This window comes from Mangifera indica, chromosome 1, assembly GCF_011075055.1.
Source record: "Mangifera indica cultivar Alphonso chromosome 1, CATAS_Mindica_2.1, whole genome shotgun sequence".
NCBI classification, from domain to species: domain Eukaryota; kingdom Viridiplantae; phylum Streptophyta; class Magnoliopsida; order Sapindales; family Anacardiaceae; genus Mangifera; species Mangifera indica.
Genome location: NC_058137.1, coordinates 15,150,083 through 15,168,087, shown reverse-complemented (window position 1 = coordinate 15,168,087; position 18,005 = coordinate 15,150,083). Strand labels below are relative to the sequence as shown.

Here is an 18,005-nt window from a genome sequence, read left to right as displayed (position 1 = left end):
TATGAAGGTGGTAATCAGATTACCACCTATATTACCTGTCATGTTAACATTGGTAATAGAAGATGACTGTAAACCAAACAAGGGAATAAAAGATAGATTACTAAAGTAATCTTCAAAAGCTAGAATCAAACGGCCTCTAAGATTTGTCATTCCTTACCCAGATCTATCAATGATGAACTTCATTTTGGCTAGATCTTGTCATTTCCATCAACTTCAAGAAGTTTCATCTCCTCCTTCAACTTGCATCTCTAAGATTGAAACAAAATGCAAATTGGGATGTTGGCATTGATAATACTGTTGCCCATGTTCACAAGTCAATGTGAAGGTAAAAGTAATAGGTGGTGGGACCTATCTTGATTTCAATGCCTCCTCTTCTTACAAATCGTAGATCTGTCATTTTTGTGAGTCACTTAAAACATAATAGGCTTCAACTATTTGCTTGAATTTTGCTTCCACTTTGGATTTTTTTGTAGTTAGGTTCTTATTTAGGTGCCATAACATGGCCAATCTCTTATAGGCCTTGTTTAGGTCATTGTCAAGGGCATTGTAATTCATTTTTAATATTTATTCATATCCATTTTCTAAAGCAAAAAGAAAAAAGGTTAGTCTTCCTTATTTGTTATTGGTTTGGTTTATGTGATAGTGGTCAAAGAAGGAGAAGGGGAAGAAGGTAAAAGGTTATTTGTGATCTACATAAACATCAAAGGCAAAAAAATAACATTTCAAGTTTCAATTTTCAAATCACAAATTCATTCCTTAGATCATAAGGCACGCTATATATACAATAAAATTGGTTTAATGTGACAAACTTATGTTTAGAGGCTCCACCCTGTAAGATTCCACCCAAAATTTGTTTTTCATTTCCACAACTCTCTCCAACATAGTAGGGCCTTTATTCATCTATACGAAGGTAGCCATGAAGTTGGTATGTCAATAAAGTTGTTGAATGGCTCAAGAAACTATTAGATTGTCATAGATTTTGTGAAAGAAACATTGTAGAATTGAGAGAAAGATTTCTCTCTTCTCATAGGGTGGGAGGTTTAAACTTGAAAAGTAATGAAAAGTGTTCAATATATATTGAACACTTAACCCAAATTGACCTAAAGTCAAATTTGTACTATCTTATTTCAGCCCTGAACTTTGGATTATTATTGTTGACTCCTAATGCTTTAATTCCTTGTACTTAAGTCCAACAATGAGTATGGCTCCATCATGATATGATTGGATTCGTGTCACTCATTAATAGAGCTCGAAAACCTTTGTATTCAGTGTGATTCATAAGATTGCCTAGACAAGTTTATTGTGGAATTTATTAATGATATATTAGTGTACTCTAGAAGTCACAAGAAACATGAAGAGCATCTGAGATTTATTTTGTAGAGGTTGGGGGAGAAGTAACTACATGTGAAGTTCTCAAAATGTGAGTTTTGGCTTGATAAGGTTGCACTTTTGGAAAATGTAGTGATAGTTGAGAGTATATCAATGGATCCGAGCAAGATAGAGGAAATTTTAGATTGTTAGTGGTCGAAGACTGTTAAAGAGGTTTGGAGTATTCTAGGTCTAGTGAGATATTACAAAAGGTTCATTGAGGGGTTTGCAAGATTAGCAAGACCTCTTAGAAAGAAGGAAACTCGATTTTAATGGTCAAATGCCTATAAGGAGAGTTTTCAAAAGTTTAAAGAGAGTTTTCAAAAGTTAAAGATGAGATTGACTACTACTTTGGTGTTGACCCTAAGTGAGGATGGGGTTAAGTATGATTTGTATTTTGATGCATCACACAACGAATGAGGGGTAGTATTGATGTAGCAAAACAAGGTGATAACATATACCTTAAAACAATTAAAGGATTTCAAGACTAGATACCTTATTCATGATTTGAAATTAACAATGATAGTGTTTTCTTTGAAGATTTGGAGACATTATCTATATAGGGTAAAATATAACATATACATTGATCACAATAGTCTAAAGTACTTCTTCACTTATAAGGAGTTATATATAAGATAATGAAGATTACTCAAACTAGTGAAGGACTATAATTGTTACATCAAGTATCATTCAAACAATGCTAATGTGATAGTTTATACCCTCAGTAGAAAAGGTGCCTTTATCACAACTAACAACTTAAAAGGAGATCTAAATGGAGTTAGATTAAGATTAGATAGAGTTCGTCATCGGTGTTTTATCAAGGTTGGAGATTAAGTCCACTTTAATAGAATAGATCAAGTTAGTCAACTAGAGGATAATTAGTGTAAACAAAAGGTTTAGAGAGTACAAGATGGTGTTGAGACAAACTTTCATGTAATGGATAATATGAATATGTTTAAAGGCAAGTTTATGTTCCACCAGTTGAGGAATTGAAGAAAAGAATCTTAGTAGAGGCTTATAACTCTCTTTACACAACCCATCTCTAGAGTGTAAAGATGTACCAAGATTTGAAGAGAAGTTTCTAGTGGTCAAGCATGAAGAAGGACACGGGTAAATGCATGGCTAAGTGTCTCACCTATTAATAGTTTAAGGTTGAACATTAGAGATCATTAGAATTCTTGCAACCTTTAAGTGTACTAGAGTGGAAATTAGAGCATATACATACGAACTTTATTATTAGGCTCTTAAGGGTTCATAATGGATTTTATGCGCTATGGGTTATTATGGACTGGTTGACCAAGTTGATGTATTTTTTGCTAGTTAAGAACATTACCTCTATAGATCAGTTAAGTAAGTTATATGTTCAAGATATAGTCAGGTTGCTTAGAGAGCCTATGACCACCACATTAGATAAAGACACATAGTTTTTGTTAGCTTTTTGGGCATGAACCTAGCATTTAGCACAACTTATCACATGATGGTTAGAGTGAGAGGACCAACCAAGTGTTAAAAGACATGTTTTAAACTTGTTGTTTAGATCATAAGGCTAGTTGGGTTGAGATGTTACGCTTGGTTGAGTCTACTATAATAACAGTTATTAGACAATGATTCGAATGACACCTTATGAGGCATTTTATAGTAGAATGTGTCATTCTCCTCTACACTGGGATGCATTGGGTACGAAAGATACCTTGGTACAATCTCTTGGACCAAAGTTGACTTAGAGGATGATTGAGGATGTTTGGTTAATTAGGTAAAGGATAAGATTAATAAAAGAGTTATACGATCAGAGATGTCAAGACTTGAATTTTGGTATAAGTGATCGAGTATTCATCAAAGTGGCCTTTTACAAACATGTTATAAGATTCAGGAAGAAAGGTAAGTTGGCTCCCAAGTACATCAACCTATAGAAGATAATAGAGTAGATCAGTAAGGTGGTTCATATGCTTGTGTTGTCAATAAGCATAGATCGTATCAATAATTAGGGTTGGATTCAAACCGAGCTTGTACGAGTTCAAGCTCGAGCTTGGCTTAAATGAGTATGAAATGAACTGAATAGAAACGAGCTCAAGTGCAAACTCGAGCTTTGTATATAAGTATAAAAGAGCTGAAGCCTGAGCCCAAACAATGTAATCGCATGGTTCGTATAGCTCGCGAGTAGGTTGAGCCACCCAAATGTCACTAGACTCATTAATTGAATGACATCATTTCAATGAAAAATTAGAGTGAAATTTAAATTTTCTTTTTTTCCTTGCTTCACACACATATCTTCACTTCAATCTTTTGCCCTTCTCTTTCTCCTTTCAACTTTCTCAAATCTCAATCTCATCAGTCTTTATCTCCGTTGACGAAGCTTATTTTAGTCGACTCTATCATTGTTGCACTCTAATCTCACCATAATTTTGGTCTTCTCTTCTTTCAGCCTTCTTGTTTTTGGTTTCTCTTCTTCAATCTTCTTGTTTCACCCTAATTAATTATAGTTTTTAAATTAGGGATTTTGTTATTATTGCTTTTATGTGTTGTTGTGTTCAGGTTTAAGACAAAGGTATATTAAGTTTTGCTTTTGAGAACCTTGAGCCTTAAGGTTGTTTTGCTTCAATGTTCTGTCTATGAACTTGAGCAATCTTACAACCTTGGGCATGGTATTGTGTTATTTTGTTAACTTGATCTTGATCTATTCCAAATCACTTATACCTAGTAGGCTTCTATTTTCCTTATTAGTAGTATCTTCTATTAGAGAAAAGTTTGTTGTATTGATTAACAAAGCATTTTTGATGTTTTTTTTCTCTACTTGAAGAAACTGTGAACAACTCATGAAAAACTTGTTAGCTTGCGAGCTTATGCTCAAGCAACTATTTTCTTGGCTCATCAAGCTCGAGCTCGGGCTTGAGTTTGTCTGTTAATCAGTTGAGCCGAACTCGAGTTTGGTTGAGCTCAAGCTCAGCTTAACTCAAATCCAACCTTATTCATAATGTGTTTCATGTTTTGTCATTGCATAAGTATATTAAAGATCCTTTACATGTTTTGAGGATTGAAGGATCCTTTACATGTTTTGAGGATTGAGGAAATTGAGTTATTTGAAAACTTGAGCTATGAAAAAAGACCGATTCAAATTCCAGATAGGAGGATTAATTAGTTTAAGAATTGAAAGATGTTAGTTAAGTTATATTTAAGGGATGAAAGGTGGAGAAAGTTTTCTTCAGTTATTTTTTCCCCACATAATTTCATCCGGGAGACTATTATGAATATTGTAGAGTTATATTCATTTACAAATATAAAATCTTGTAAGCGTAAATGAGTCTATTCATATTGTGCCATTAGTAGTGTCATTGACTTTTAATGATCGAATCTTTCTTTTAGGTTTCTTCATAATTCTAGTGGATCCATTATATTCACATATTTTGCTCGTAGTCCTTCGTGAATATGGTGACGAAGGAAAATAGTAGCCTTAGATTTATCTTATTGGGATACATTATTTTTTTCTTTTATTGTTTCTCCAAGACTCATAGATTCTAAATGGAGAACTGTATTTAGGGCCCATTTAGTGTAATTTTCTCTATCTAATCGAAGGGCAACATATTGAAGTTTTATGAAATTTGCCATTTTCACCAATTACATGTTGATGAAAGTAATAAAAAATTAGTGATATGATAAAGAAAAGTTATGTTAGAACTTCATGTTCATATTTATCTCATATCCACAAAACTTTTGGTTTTATGATTAATATTCATAATATTATAATATGTAAAACTTAAACAATATTTCAAACTTTCATTTCATTATTTTCATAACTTATGCAAACTTCAGGTTACAAATTAGATATGGTCATAATAAATATTTTGATGAAACTTGAAACTTCAAGCCCATATATATTCTCACGATTCTATGAACTTCAGAGTACAAATTAGATATAATTATTATAATATAAATATTTCAATGATATTTAGGACATGTTCATAATTATAAATGAAAAATTAAATAGAAGAATAATAAAAATTAAAATATTTATAGTTTGTATTTTGCAAATATGTTAACATCATAATTGACATGTCCATATTTGTAATATATAAACAGAATAATAATATAATTAAAAAATTATAATATAACTTGATAGATCGTGCTGATAATATGTTATCAATATAATTTAAATAAAATAAAAGAGAATTGAACTAATGGAAGGATGGAGAAAAAGATAATATTATTTAAGTGAAGAATTGAGAAGAGAGAAAGAGTTCTGTAAAATTTGGAAGCTTATATTATAAGGGAAAATGGGGGGTTATTTATAGGCTTGCTTCACTACTTTATATGCCTACAATTTTGATTTATTTTTAAGGCCAAACGACTATTTCCCACTCAAGGTATGCTACAATCTCAAGTTTTCTCCATTTATCTCTGATAATACAAAATATCCACCTATGAACAGTTAAAATTAACGGTGATAAGGGTAAAATCGTTATTTTCTCTATAATATTAAAAATAAACTAAAATATAATCTATTTTTGCCCCCCCAAACTTTAAAAACTAAAATTTTCCCCTAGCCTAAGTTTTAAAAAATGGCAGTTTCACTCTAGGGTTTCGTTTTGAAATCTCCGATGACATCTCTAGCTCCATTGCTGATGGTCTCTCCCTCTCGAAGCATCCTCTCCTTCCGGCGATCTCTTTCCTCCCATTTGGACGCTCGATCGACGTCGAAAAATCCATGGAAGACGAAGAACTTCGTCAAAGAAGACGAAGTTATTTGTCTTCCCAGTCATCTTCGTCTGGGAAGATGATCGTCTTCCCAGACGAAGACAAAATGACTCGTCATCCTCTGGGAAGATGAGTCATCTTCATCTGAGAAGACGATCGTCTTCTGGGAAGATGATTTCTCTCCCTAGACGATGTCTCTCGACACCGGATGGGTTAGGGTCGAGTTGAGGGGGGTCATTGGTGGAAGAGAAACCGTCGGGAGGGAGAGACGACCGACGATGGCGCCAGAGAAAGTGAAGGGGTTTGGAAACTAAACCCTAGGGGGGAAAATGTGATATTTTTAAACTTAGATTAGGGAAAAAATGTTAGTTTTTAAACTTTTAAGAGGGAAAATGAGATTAAATTTTTAGGGGTTAGAGTTTCGTTAAATTTAACAGGTCATGGGTGGGTAAACGGTATTTCCATAGTTAATGGGGGGAACTTTAACAATTCAACATAGTTTGGGTGGGAAATAGTCTTTTGGCCTATTTTTAATTGTCTTAAATATATTCACATATTTTATTTCTAAGCTTATAAATAGAAGCTTAGACAATGAATATAATGCGTAATCTTCTCTTAATCTTACCAAGTGAAAAACCACCACTTCACATCACATACGGTGAAAAATGTGTCTACTTTAATTAGTCGCGTTAATAAATGATAGATTATAATTAGACCTGGCCACGGTTCATGAACCGCCAGTTTCGGTTCGGAACCGCCGGTTCACGGTTCGAAAATATAAGGACCCTGAACCGAAACCGTAACAGGACGGTTCGTCCACGGTTCAGAACCGCCGGTTCCGGTTCATGGCCCCGGTTCGGAACCGACGGTTTCGGTTCGGAACCGACGGTTTCGATTCGGAACCGACGGTTTCGATTCGAAACCGATATTGAACCATCAATTCTAATACATAATCTTGATTTAATTTTTAAATTATTAATTACAATAATTGAAATTTAAAAGAAAGGCTTGGACTTAATTTTTCAATTAAGCTTCCTACGTATCTTCTTGGGGTTTAGAAGAATCAAAGCCTACGTAGTTCTCTTACCTTTGCATATCTAATAGCTGGCAGTACCCCCTTACCTTATCATTCACCTCCACTATCTTGAGTATTATTTCCCGTCGTCATCGAACTATCTGTAGTTAAATCAAGCGATTCTTCATTGAAGTCTACTTTTATTTCTTGTTGTCGTAATTCGGCTCTTGTCCAATCGTCCACGCATACTTGAGCTTCAATAGATTCGGGAGCCAAACTTGATCGTCTCTCATCCAATATATTACCCCCTTGACTAAAAGCTTGTTCTACTGCGACAGTTGATACCGGTGCTGCTAGAACTTGTTTAGCAATAGCTGTCAATATTGGAAAAGTTGATGCGTGTCGACTCCACCATTCTAAAACTGGAAAGTCTTTACCTATATTGCTGTCACCAAACTCAAAAATAGTAGTTAAATAAATATCAAGCTCCGAGGTGGAGCCTAATGTTCCTCTTGGTCTTTTGCCCCTTTGCATCATAATACGATCACCATAACTCATATTTTGGGTTGATGATGGGGCAATAGGTGGTAGAGAGGAAGAAGAACCACCATAAATTAATGCATATTCAGCATAAATTTCTTTAATTAAATTCATAATATTAGTTATAGTTAATGGAATATTAACTTCATCTAATTGCAAACATTCATAATATAATGTCAAATAATCTGTGACACCATCTAATTTAAATCTAGGATCAAAAAAACATGCAACAAGAAAAAGTTCTGGAATTATTTTATAGTAATTTAACCATTTTGTTTTCATTAAAGAAACAGCTTCTTGTAAAAGAATATCTTGTTCGGCTTCTTGTAAAGCTCCAATAATATTAACAGCTTCATTTAAAAATAAATGAGAAGTGGGATAATAAACCCCACTTAAAGTATATGTTGCATTATTAAATTTTTTTAATACATTTAAAATTTTTGAACAAATATCCCAATGTTGGGGATATAATATAATTTGTGGCACATTTTGTGAAATAAATGAGCATAATAAATCCTTATAATCAAATGACTCGTTGAGTAATTCATATGTTGAATTCCAACGAGTCGGCACATCTTTAGGAAATCTTTTTGGTCTTTTATTATGTTGTTTACAAAATTTACCCCATTCTTTCATAATTTGGGGATGTGTCCATAAATATGAAATTGCTATTTTTATTGGACTAATAAAATTATTAAGACATTCTAAACCATCTTGTACACATAAATTTAACACATGACATGCACATCTAATATGAAAAAATCTACCACCTAAATTAGGTCTGCAAATTTCAATTAATTTATTTATTGAGGCAGTATTTGAACGTGCATTATCAAATGAAATTGAAAAAATTTTATAAAGTAATTTATATTCTTCTAATATTCCTTTAATTATTCTATAAATATTATCAGTCGTATGTCGTTCATCAAACATCCTAAATGATAAAATTCTTTTTTGTAATAGAAAATCATCATCTATCCAATGACAAGTTATACCCATATAAGAGTGAACTTGCCAATGGTCACTCCAAATATCACTACATAGAGATACACGTCCATTAAAATTTGTAAAAAATTGAATTAACTCTTTTTTTTGTTTTTTATATAAACTAAATAATGTTCTTTTTAATGTATTTCTTGGAATAGTTTTATATGCAGGATTTAATGCAGTTTTACAATAATTATTAAAACCTAAATTTTCACCAAAACTAAATGCTAAATGATCTATTGCTACCATTTTTGCAAATTCTTCTTTACTTTTATTATCACTATACATAAATAAAGATTTGTGTGTAGAAGAACCATACCCGGTTATTTGTGTTTGACCTCGGCTTTGTCCCATTTTTTCCGGATGTTTTGACTCCAAGTGCCTTTTGAATGTTCCGTATCCACCTCCTTGTTTGAATTTGTAAATTCGCCTACAATAATTGCAAGCAACATCAAAATTACCATCTTCCTTTTGCATTTTCTTGAAATGAATTTTGAAAATATCGGATGTAGAAATTTTTTGAGATTGTTGTTCCATCTCCATTTGTTGTTGATGTTGTTGTTGTTGCTCCACCTCTTCATATTGGTTTTCACTTTCTTGTGAATGAAAATCATCTATAAATTGATTTTCATTTACATTTGATATATGTGAATATTGACCAAATCTTCGTGAACCGGAAGAATTTCCACTACTTGCCATTTTTTGATAATAAATAAAATTAATTATATAAATAAATTATATGATTAATTATAAAAGATAATAAAATAATAATAAATAAAATTAATTATAGAAATAAATTCTATAATTAATTATGAATTGTATAAAAAAAATTGAAATTGAAATTAATAAAAAAATAAGAAAGAATTTAATTAAATTTAAGAAAATTTAATTGAATTGAAAGATTGAGAGAATATTAAGAGTTTAAAGAATGAGAATGAGAGTTTGAAGGATTGAGTGAGAGAGTAGAGAGATTGAGATTTGAGAGAATAGAATTTAAAGGGGTATATATAGAAAAAAAATTTTTTGAAAAAAATTAGAAATAGGGGGGTAAATTGAAATTTCAAAAAATTGCAGGGGACCAACGGTCCCCTGCAACTTCACTGATACTGAAAATTGCAGGGGACCGTTGGTCCCCTGCAAATTTTCTTCAAAAGGCAACGGTTCCCTGCGCAGGGAACCGTTGCCTTTTTAAATAAAATTAAAAAAAAAATTAAAAAAATTTCAAAAAATTTTCAAATTTTTTTCGGTTCAGCACAGTAAACCGTCGGTTCATAAACCGGTGTGAACCGGCGGTTCCACGGTTTCAATTTAACCGGAACCGAACCGTAGAGCCACGGTTTCGGTTCCGGTTCACTGCCGGTTCCGGGTCTGCCGGTTCTGGTTCTGGGTTTAGCCGGGCCGGTTTCGGTCCGGTTCACGGGCCAAACCGGCCCGTGGCCAGGACTAATTATAATCTATTAATCCTCGAAAGCCCCAGCGGAGAAAATGTATTGCAAATTCACGGTATTAATTAACCGACAATTCTCTCAAGTATAAGGGCGATTTAAGTCATTACGACATTAGAGTACTGCATACGTCGGTCGCAAATCCCAAAAAGAGAAATAGGTCAAATTGTCAAAAGTAAGAAAGATCGAAGAAGAGATGCCTCCAAGAGAGAGACATTAAATTACATTAGTTGCAATTAATATATAGTCTTTATAAGACTCTAGTCTGAAAGGGTAAAGAAGATGCTCCCACTCCCTCTAAAGCTGCTTCGCTCTCTGGTTTTAGGAGAATCAATTCACCATAATCATGATCATGATTTTAATCTTCGCCAGAAACAACCCAGTTCATCAAAAACTCCATTGCTCGTTTTTCTTCCCACCAGAGAGCTCGTTACTGATACTTACAGACTTGCCACCATTGCTAGAGATATGGGCATGGACTTGTACCCTTCCCCTTCACTTTCTCACATCATTTTCTCATACCCTTCTTCTCAATCTTCTTCTTCATCTCCATCACATTCTCATTCCTATTCATCTTGGTCTTCAATCTCCTTATCGTCTTCCTTGATTCTTCCAAACGACGCCGTTCCACTTTCCTTTCCTTCTCTCGCATCCTCCTCTATATCCCATCTCCGTTCTTTTGTGTCCCTGTCTCAAGGCCTCTTCAAGTTAGTGTTTTTAACTATCAATTCTGACGCCACCGGTCATAAAGTTGAAAACTTTATTAGCCACTGGGACTGCTGTTCTTTTTCGCTGTTTTCCCGTTTAAATGGTGATAGAATCGATACAATGGAGGCGTTTTCAAGGGCCCTGGCTGGAATCGGTTGGACCCTTTTCAAGACTAAGAACAATTCCAATTCATCTTCAAATTGCAATGGTAATGGAAATGGGAATGAAAATGGGAATTCGGTTTACTTGTTTAGGAAAGTGGATTCTGGTAGAGTTAGGGCTCTCAGAGTTAATGGGAGATGTCGGATTAGAGAGCTGAGACTGCCTGCATTGGATTTCAGGAACGCCCCTTTAAGAATTTTGCAGTATCTTGTTCTAATGACTGATGATGTCTTCTATCTCGCTTAAATGGGTATGCTTTTTTCTTTTTTCCATTTTTTTAATATGCTGTTATATGTTTCTTGCTTTTGTTGCTTTTTTATTTCGTTGTAGGTCAAATCTTTGATTCGGTTTATGTAATTTTCTTATAGATATGTGATTGTGTTATGTATTTGCTGCATCATTGATATTAATCTTTATGTATTTAATTGAACTGCCTTATCAGTTTATTACTAGTCTTGGTTTGTAATAGTTGTTTAGAGGAGTGACACAGTTAATGGCAGGGTCATATGTAATATTTGGCTATTACATATATGGCTACACGGTTCCTATATTGTTGTTGCTGATTTTTATTTGAAGAGTCATTCGGTTTGTTTGGATAATAATTCAATTTCAGTCTTAATAACTTATTGGTGCTCAAATTTGTCTGTTCAATCTGACCAGTTTTATTAACAGATGAAGGTTTAGATTTATATATCAAAAAATTCTATGGGTTGGAGTGTCAGGGATAATAACATGGATCACTTCATTTTAGGATCCATATGTTGAAGAATTGGGTACCTGGTCAGGATTTATAAGAACTGGATTGGTGGTAGTTGTGACTAGGAGATCACAATGTATTGGTTCATTAACTTTCTTTCTGTTTTTTTTTTTTAAATGAAATTTTGACTCGGTGAGATGAACCCTGTTAGGTATCCAGCCACATTTTCACTCAAAACAGCCAACAAACCTCCAAATAAAGGAAACAAAATACATTTTATTCATAAAATGGTTATTTTCATGGATTAACCGGACAATTCAAGGAGTTGGGACCTCCAACTTATGGCTATTCAAGGTGTTGAAGACCTCCCAATCAGCTTTAAGGCTGCCCACGACTCTAAGATAGCTAGAAATTCCCTATTTTTTCTTCTTTCCTCATGAAAGTCCTAACTACTTCTTTATATAATAAAATCCAACCTCTTAAAATAAGACAATTATCACGCTTTTTTAGCATACTCACCCCTTTAAAAACTATTTTGTCTAAATAAATTAGAATTTTTTGCATATATATATATACATATTTGTTTTTTTGTTTTTGATACTTTCTCCCTTTTTTTACTACTAGTTTTTTCTTTTTTTTTTAAATTTTTTCACTAAATTTTTTTTGTTTGATAAAATTGGAATTTCAAACCACAGCCTAGCAGAATTTGGTTTGACCTACAAGAGATTACACCAAAACAATTGATCACAACTGTAATATCTTTTTATTTTCGCGTCATTTGTCTCTTTTTTTTCTTTCTTTTTATTTTCCCACTTTTTCCTCTCTTCTTATCTCCCAGCAGTCAACCCTTTCTCTCTTTTTTCCTTCATATGTACAAGCTATCAAATATATTTTGTTTTACCTTTTCTTTTTTTTCCCTTTATTCTCTTTCTCTTTTCCTTTTCTTTTTCTTTCTGTTTTCGACTTCTTCTCCAACTTTTGCCAAACCCTTACCACCAATTTTTGGTGATTTTCACCTATATGGTTGTCACCATTGTGGCCTTTTGTCTTCCTGGTATTGATTTATCTTCCCCCATCATTTTTTGTCATCGATGACTTTTCACACTCCATCAATGACCCTTGCCATTGGTATGTGCTCTAGCCGTGACACCCACGCCTTTTTATTTTTCTGGTGTCATTTCAAATTCTTCCATTTTTTTGCTGCCTCTCATTGACGACTCTACCATTTTTAGGTGTGGAGTTGTTTCCCACACCCATTCTAGTGCCTTTTTGTTTCCTTCGGCTTCCACCCAAGCTTCCCATCGTCGATCTCCCTTTTATGCTTACCCACCTTATGGGATCTCATTGCTTTTATACCATTTTGTTAGATATTCAACCATATTTTCACTTAAAACACCCAACAAACCACCAAACAAAGAAAACAAAATAAATTTTATTCATAAAATGGTTATCTACATGGATAAACTAGACAATTTGAGAAGTCAGAGTCTTCCATTTTCGGCCATTTAAGTCATCGAAAACCTACCAATTAGCCTCAAGGTTGCCCAAAATTCTCTAATTTTTCTTTGTTCCTCTCGAAAATCCTAAATACTCCTTTATAGAATAAAATCTAACCTCCTAAAGGAGGACAAGTATCCCTCTATCCTAACAAACTCATATTTTAAAGGATTTACATATATTTTGTTCAAATATAACATTTAGGAGATAAATAACGTGTTCAAGGTGTAATAATGAGAGACAAGAATGCATTATATTGTTAATGGTGTCTTACCTATATTTTGTTAGGGTTAATACAAGACCAAAACATGAACTGCATTTCAATATTCTTTCATAATACTGTTAAGATCAGATTATTAGACAATAATATGCATTGTAAAAACTTAAAGGGTGTTCAGAAAATACTTCCATGGGTGGCTCCTTCACTTTATAATTGGATATGGGAGGCCTTTCGCTTTCCAAACAAGAATAGGTTGGCTTCTCAATATCCACACGAAGCAGTGGGATGAATGGAAGCATTGGAGGAACTTTTACGTTTGCTTAGAATGTTGCATTACAACATGTTTATATAAAAATGATGGAACAACCATTCCAAAGGATGGAACGGTTGTTCCAACAATAGTTTACTATTCAAGTTATAAGTCAATGAATAAGGAAGGATCATTCCAACCACATAATAGATGTTCGGATCTATGAACAATTGTCAAGATATCGATAAGGTCAACTCTTCAACAAATATCACTCCAATCCCTCCATTTTTTCATTATATCAATTTGGCCCCTAAAGTAAGATAAAATATCACTTTGGTCCAAAAATTTTATAAAGCTCAAAACAACGAATTTGATTACTAGACGTGGTTCACTCTATGCAATCCATAGATTTCAAATCTTACATTCAACCCTTTTTGTGTGACCTATAGGTTTTTCGTGATATTGATAGTGATTAGATTCATGACCAACCCACAATCAATTAGTTGTCCATTCACATATTAGAATTGGTCTCTAACATGACATTATATCTACCAAAATGAGAAAGAATAAGCGAAGGACAAGAACCTGTTAACGATATGGTTATTATGCAATCAAATCATTTCATCAAGGCTAAGACATAAAAGTAGTGTTTATCTCATAATAACTCTAGTTTACTTTATCTGATTTTTGTAGCAATGACCAAATAACATTGGATTGAATGACAACTCAGTCCCATTGTGATCACAAATTTAAGTGGTTGTTGTCATTCATCGGATGACTATGAGATATCTACTTTCGTACATGAGAGTAACGAATCCTTTATCTTTACTATAGTCTTCGTAGATTTCTCAACACAACTAACCACTATTATTCTAATAGTCCTAAGTGGAGAACTACGTTAAGCTAGTGTTGAACTATGTTGATTGATGTACAAAAGGGTCTGAGGTGTTTAAGTCAAAGAATCACATGCATCACCATACTTTAGAGGATATATTTTATAAATATTGGTGATACCATTTTTATGAAATCTTCAAGTGGGTCAGTTCAATGAACAAGTAAACAACATGCACTTACGTATTGCATCAGGTTGTCACCAAACGACCTTGACACTTGAAATTTGTCACAACCCTTTAGTACGGTCGTCTAACATTATGATTTCATTGTATAATTGGTGCCATTGGTCAGAATAATATTGAGGTTGTGAACATTTTTAGAATGAGCACCATTTGTATATGTAGGATTCTCATGATTAAGTTACACGTTGATCACTTCATTTTGATTCTACCATTCGAGGACATTATCTTGATACATAAGGTATACGTAGAGTTGTGATGAATAAGTGTCATTATTATTAATTATAAACATGATATAATGTATACAAACAATGTAAAGTACAAATACATTAGCCAAAATGATTGCCTTCAGAATACCAACTCTATCATGTTTTGCATTTGACTATGGTAGACACGCAAAATCTTTTGGGCAATTCACCGATGGGTGAGTGTAGGTCTAAAAAAGGAGATTGGGGGAGAGGGACAAGAAACATAAAGCTTGAACAAATAGGTAGGAGGGAGCTATGAGCAAGCAAACATGCTCTTCTTGTTGGGCTAATTGAGTATGATCTTTTACTGGCTGCAATTGCCTGAGATGTCAGGATGGTTTACATAATATCTCTGTAGTAACTTATCATGGCCATCACTGATATGCTCATAGTTCTTACCTCATAGGGGTCACTACCTTGCAGCTCCATTCTCTCCATCTCGCGTTATTACTGCTTTTTACATCTGTTAAAATGGGAGATGGGCTTGGTACAAAAAGATGGGAGGATTATATATTATGTAGAAATCAGAAGAATCTCTAAGCTTGTATGACTATATGGACATGTGCAAGGGTTTAAAGTTGACAATTTGGGGCATCAAATATTCAGATAACCAAAGTTTGTGCTAGAATAAAGTTAAAAAATATGAGACAAGTGACGCCATTAGGAAAAGTCAGAAAGCCTACTGTCGGTATGATAAATTGTGGTTGACTCAGCCCATCGGAGATGGAAGAGGGTGAAGGTTTTGTCCTGTGTTTAAATATTTTATATGCAACAAATTACCAATTGGTTGCCAGATGGTGTCAAAATGTCACAATGAATGATATTGTTTCCCCTATTTTTTACCTTTCTGTTGTCTGTTTTGTTCCATTGCAAACTTCTGTAATGAGTTCAGGCCAAAAGGTTTTTTCAGCCAAGAGTTGAGGTCAAAGGATGAGTTGATATACTTCAAATGCTTTTTCCTTATACTGATTTTGATAAACTTGAGTATTTATGTGTACAGGTATGTGAGAAGTGTTTGTATGTATTAGGGCAAGTGAACCAGACAAAGCTCGGAAGATTGTGGACTTGAAGAGGTTTCCATTTATCAGTAATTTACAAAGTTTTCTTACTCTTTATACATGTCTTCCTTGTTTATGCCAGAATTTATCAATTTATAAATGAACTTTGCTAAGGAATATGGTCACATTGGAGCTAAAACTCCACAATCAGGGTAATTAATTGAAAATAGCCTTTCTTTAGGGGATGTATTCAATTGTAGCCGGCATTCAATGGGTTATTCGGATATAGTAAAACATCTTTAACAATGACAAGTTAATTTTAGGGTGCATTTGATTTGGGTAATGTTTTATTATCAAAAATTGAAAGATTACTTAAAAGATTATTAGATGTAAATAATTACTATATTTGATAAAATTTAGTAAGTATAAATAATTATTCTGTTTGTATAGAGGCAATAAAAGAATATTAGTATATCATTTTATTTAAATGTTTTTGAGTAAAATTATTTTAAAATGTATTTTTATATTATTTGTTTTTTAAAAAATTAATAAATAAGAATATAATTATTATAAAATTAAAATTACCTTGATAATCTTTTAATACTTAAAATGGAGATGATAATCAGATTATCTCTGATATTATATATTACATTATCATTGGTTATTGGTTATAGAAGATTATTAAAATCTTTTATTACTTTGCAATCAAATAAAGTAATATCAATAATAAAAAATAAATTATCAGAGTAATTTTTTTATACATAGGAGCAAATGACTCTCTAATCTATAACCTTTCAATCGTAAAAAAAAAAAAAATCCTGTCATGTTTTTTTGAACTTCTACTTACAATAATCTCATTATTCAAATTTTATTAAAAATACGAAATTAATAAAAAAATTCACTGAATGCAGGTATAAGAATGAACATTTGCTTATCATTATTATTATTATTATTTTGTCTAATCAAATGATTGATAAGATTTTAAATAAAGAATGTGATAGAATTAATAAAACCCAGTGGAATATGTAAGTGTGATTGGTTTCGACAAACGAATTCGACGCCTATTGGATTACAGGGTAATTTTACTGTAGTTTTATGAAATTAGCGGCTTTGATATTCTATATTATAGGGGGTTATCCATGTTCTGTCGGAGGGGCTTTTGTTTCTATATTTTCCTTGATGAGGTTAAAATGAAAATTTATCATTTCCTAATTAATTAAAGTATAAGATATTTTTGTTTGGGTACAACCCTTTAATTCACTATAATTCATCATAATTATGAGCAATATTTATGTACTCATTTTGGGTACACTAATGTGTACATACTCTTATTTGTTATTATAGGATTGAGTATTGTTTTATTCTTAATTCAAAATTATTCAATCACATGATTACACATATAAATTTTTATATATTTGTGTATCTACAGTAAGTACACATAATTTATTACATAATTATTATTAGGCCAAATGAGTATTTCTCAGCCAAGGTTTGATGTAAATCTAACTTTTCACTTGTTAATTATTAAAAATCTAAAATATTCATTTATCTGACAAATTTCACTGTTGCTATTAAGGTAAAATTGCTATTTATTAATTTTTTTTTTAAAATTAAAAATTTATATTATTTCCCCCCCTATGTTTAAAATTCTAATAATTTTTTCTTTATTAAAGTTTGAAAAATCAACATTTCTCCCATGGGTTGTTTGTTCTCCTTCTCTGGTGGCAATATTGCTGATCAACAACACCATCGCTTGACAACCTAGACAACTGAAGTGTCGTCCCTTGGGAGTGTGATGAAGCATTGTTGCTCAAGAGCATGACAAAACGTCGGCGTTTGGGAATGTTACAAAGATTCGTCTTCGAACAAAGATGTCAATCTTGAGCATCTCTCGATCTTTGTCTGACTTTTCTTGATATTCATTTAACATCTCTAAATTTTCATCGTTGTAGCGCTTCGATTCATTTGGAATCGTTGGCTATCAGTCGAAGAAGAGAATGAGTGGGAAGCTTGGCTAATAGAGAATTTTATTTTAAAAATACACCAAACATTGGGTGGGAATACGTCTTTTGGCCCTTATTATATTGATTATGTTTATAATCATTAGG

At 32.8% G+C, this 18,005-nt stretch overlaps 1 protein-coding gene across 1 annotated transcript; it reads left to right on the top strand.

The window, feature by feature from the left end:
* Positions 1-10,253: 10,253 nt before the first annotated feature.
* On the top strand, positions 10,254-16,070 carry LOC123212262. The gene is made up of 2 exons (XM_044631355.1): positions 10,254-11,164; positions 15,900-16,070. Exon 1 carries the CDS (start codon positions 10,327-10,329, stop codon positions 11,158-11,160), a length of 834 nt encoding a protein of 277 aa, XP_044487290.1. The 5' UTR covers positions 10,254-10,326; the 3' UTR covers positions 11,161-11,164; positions 15,900-16,070.
* The last annotated feature ends 1,935 nt before the right edge of the window (positions 16,071-18,005 follow it).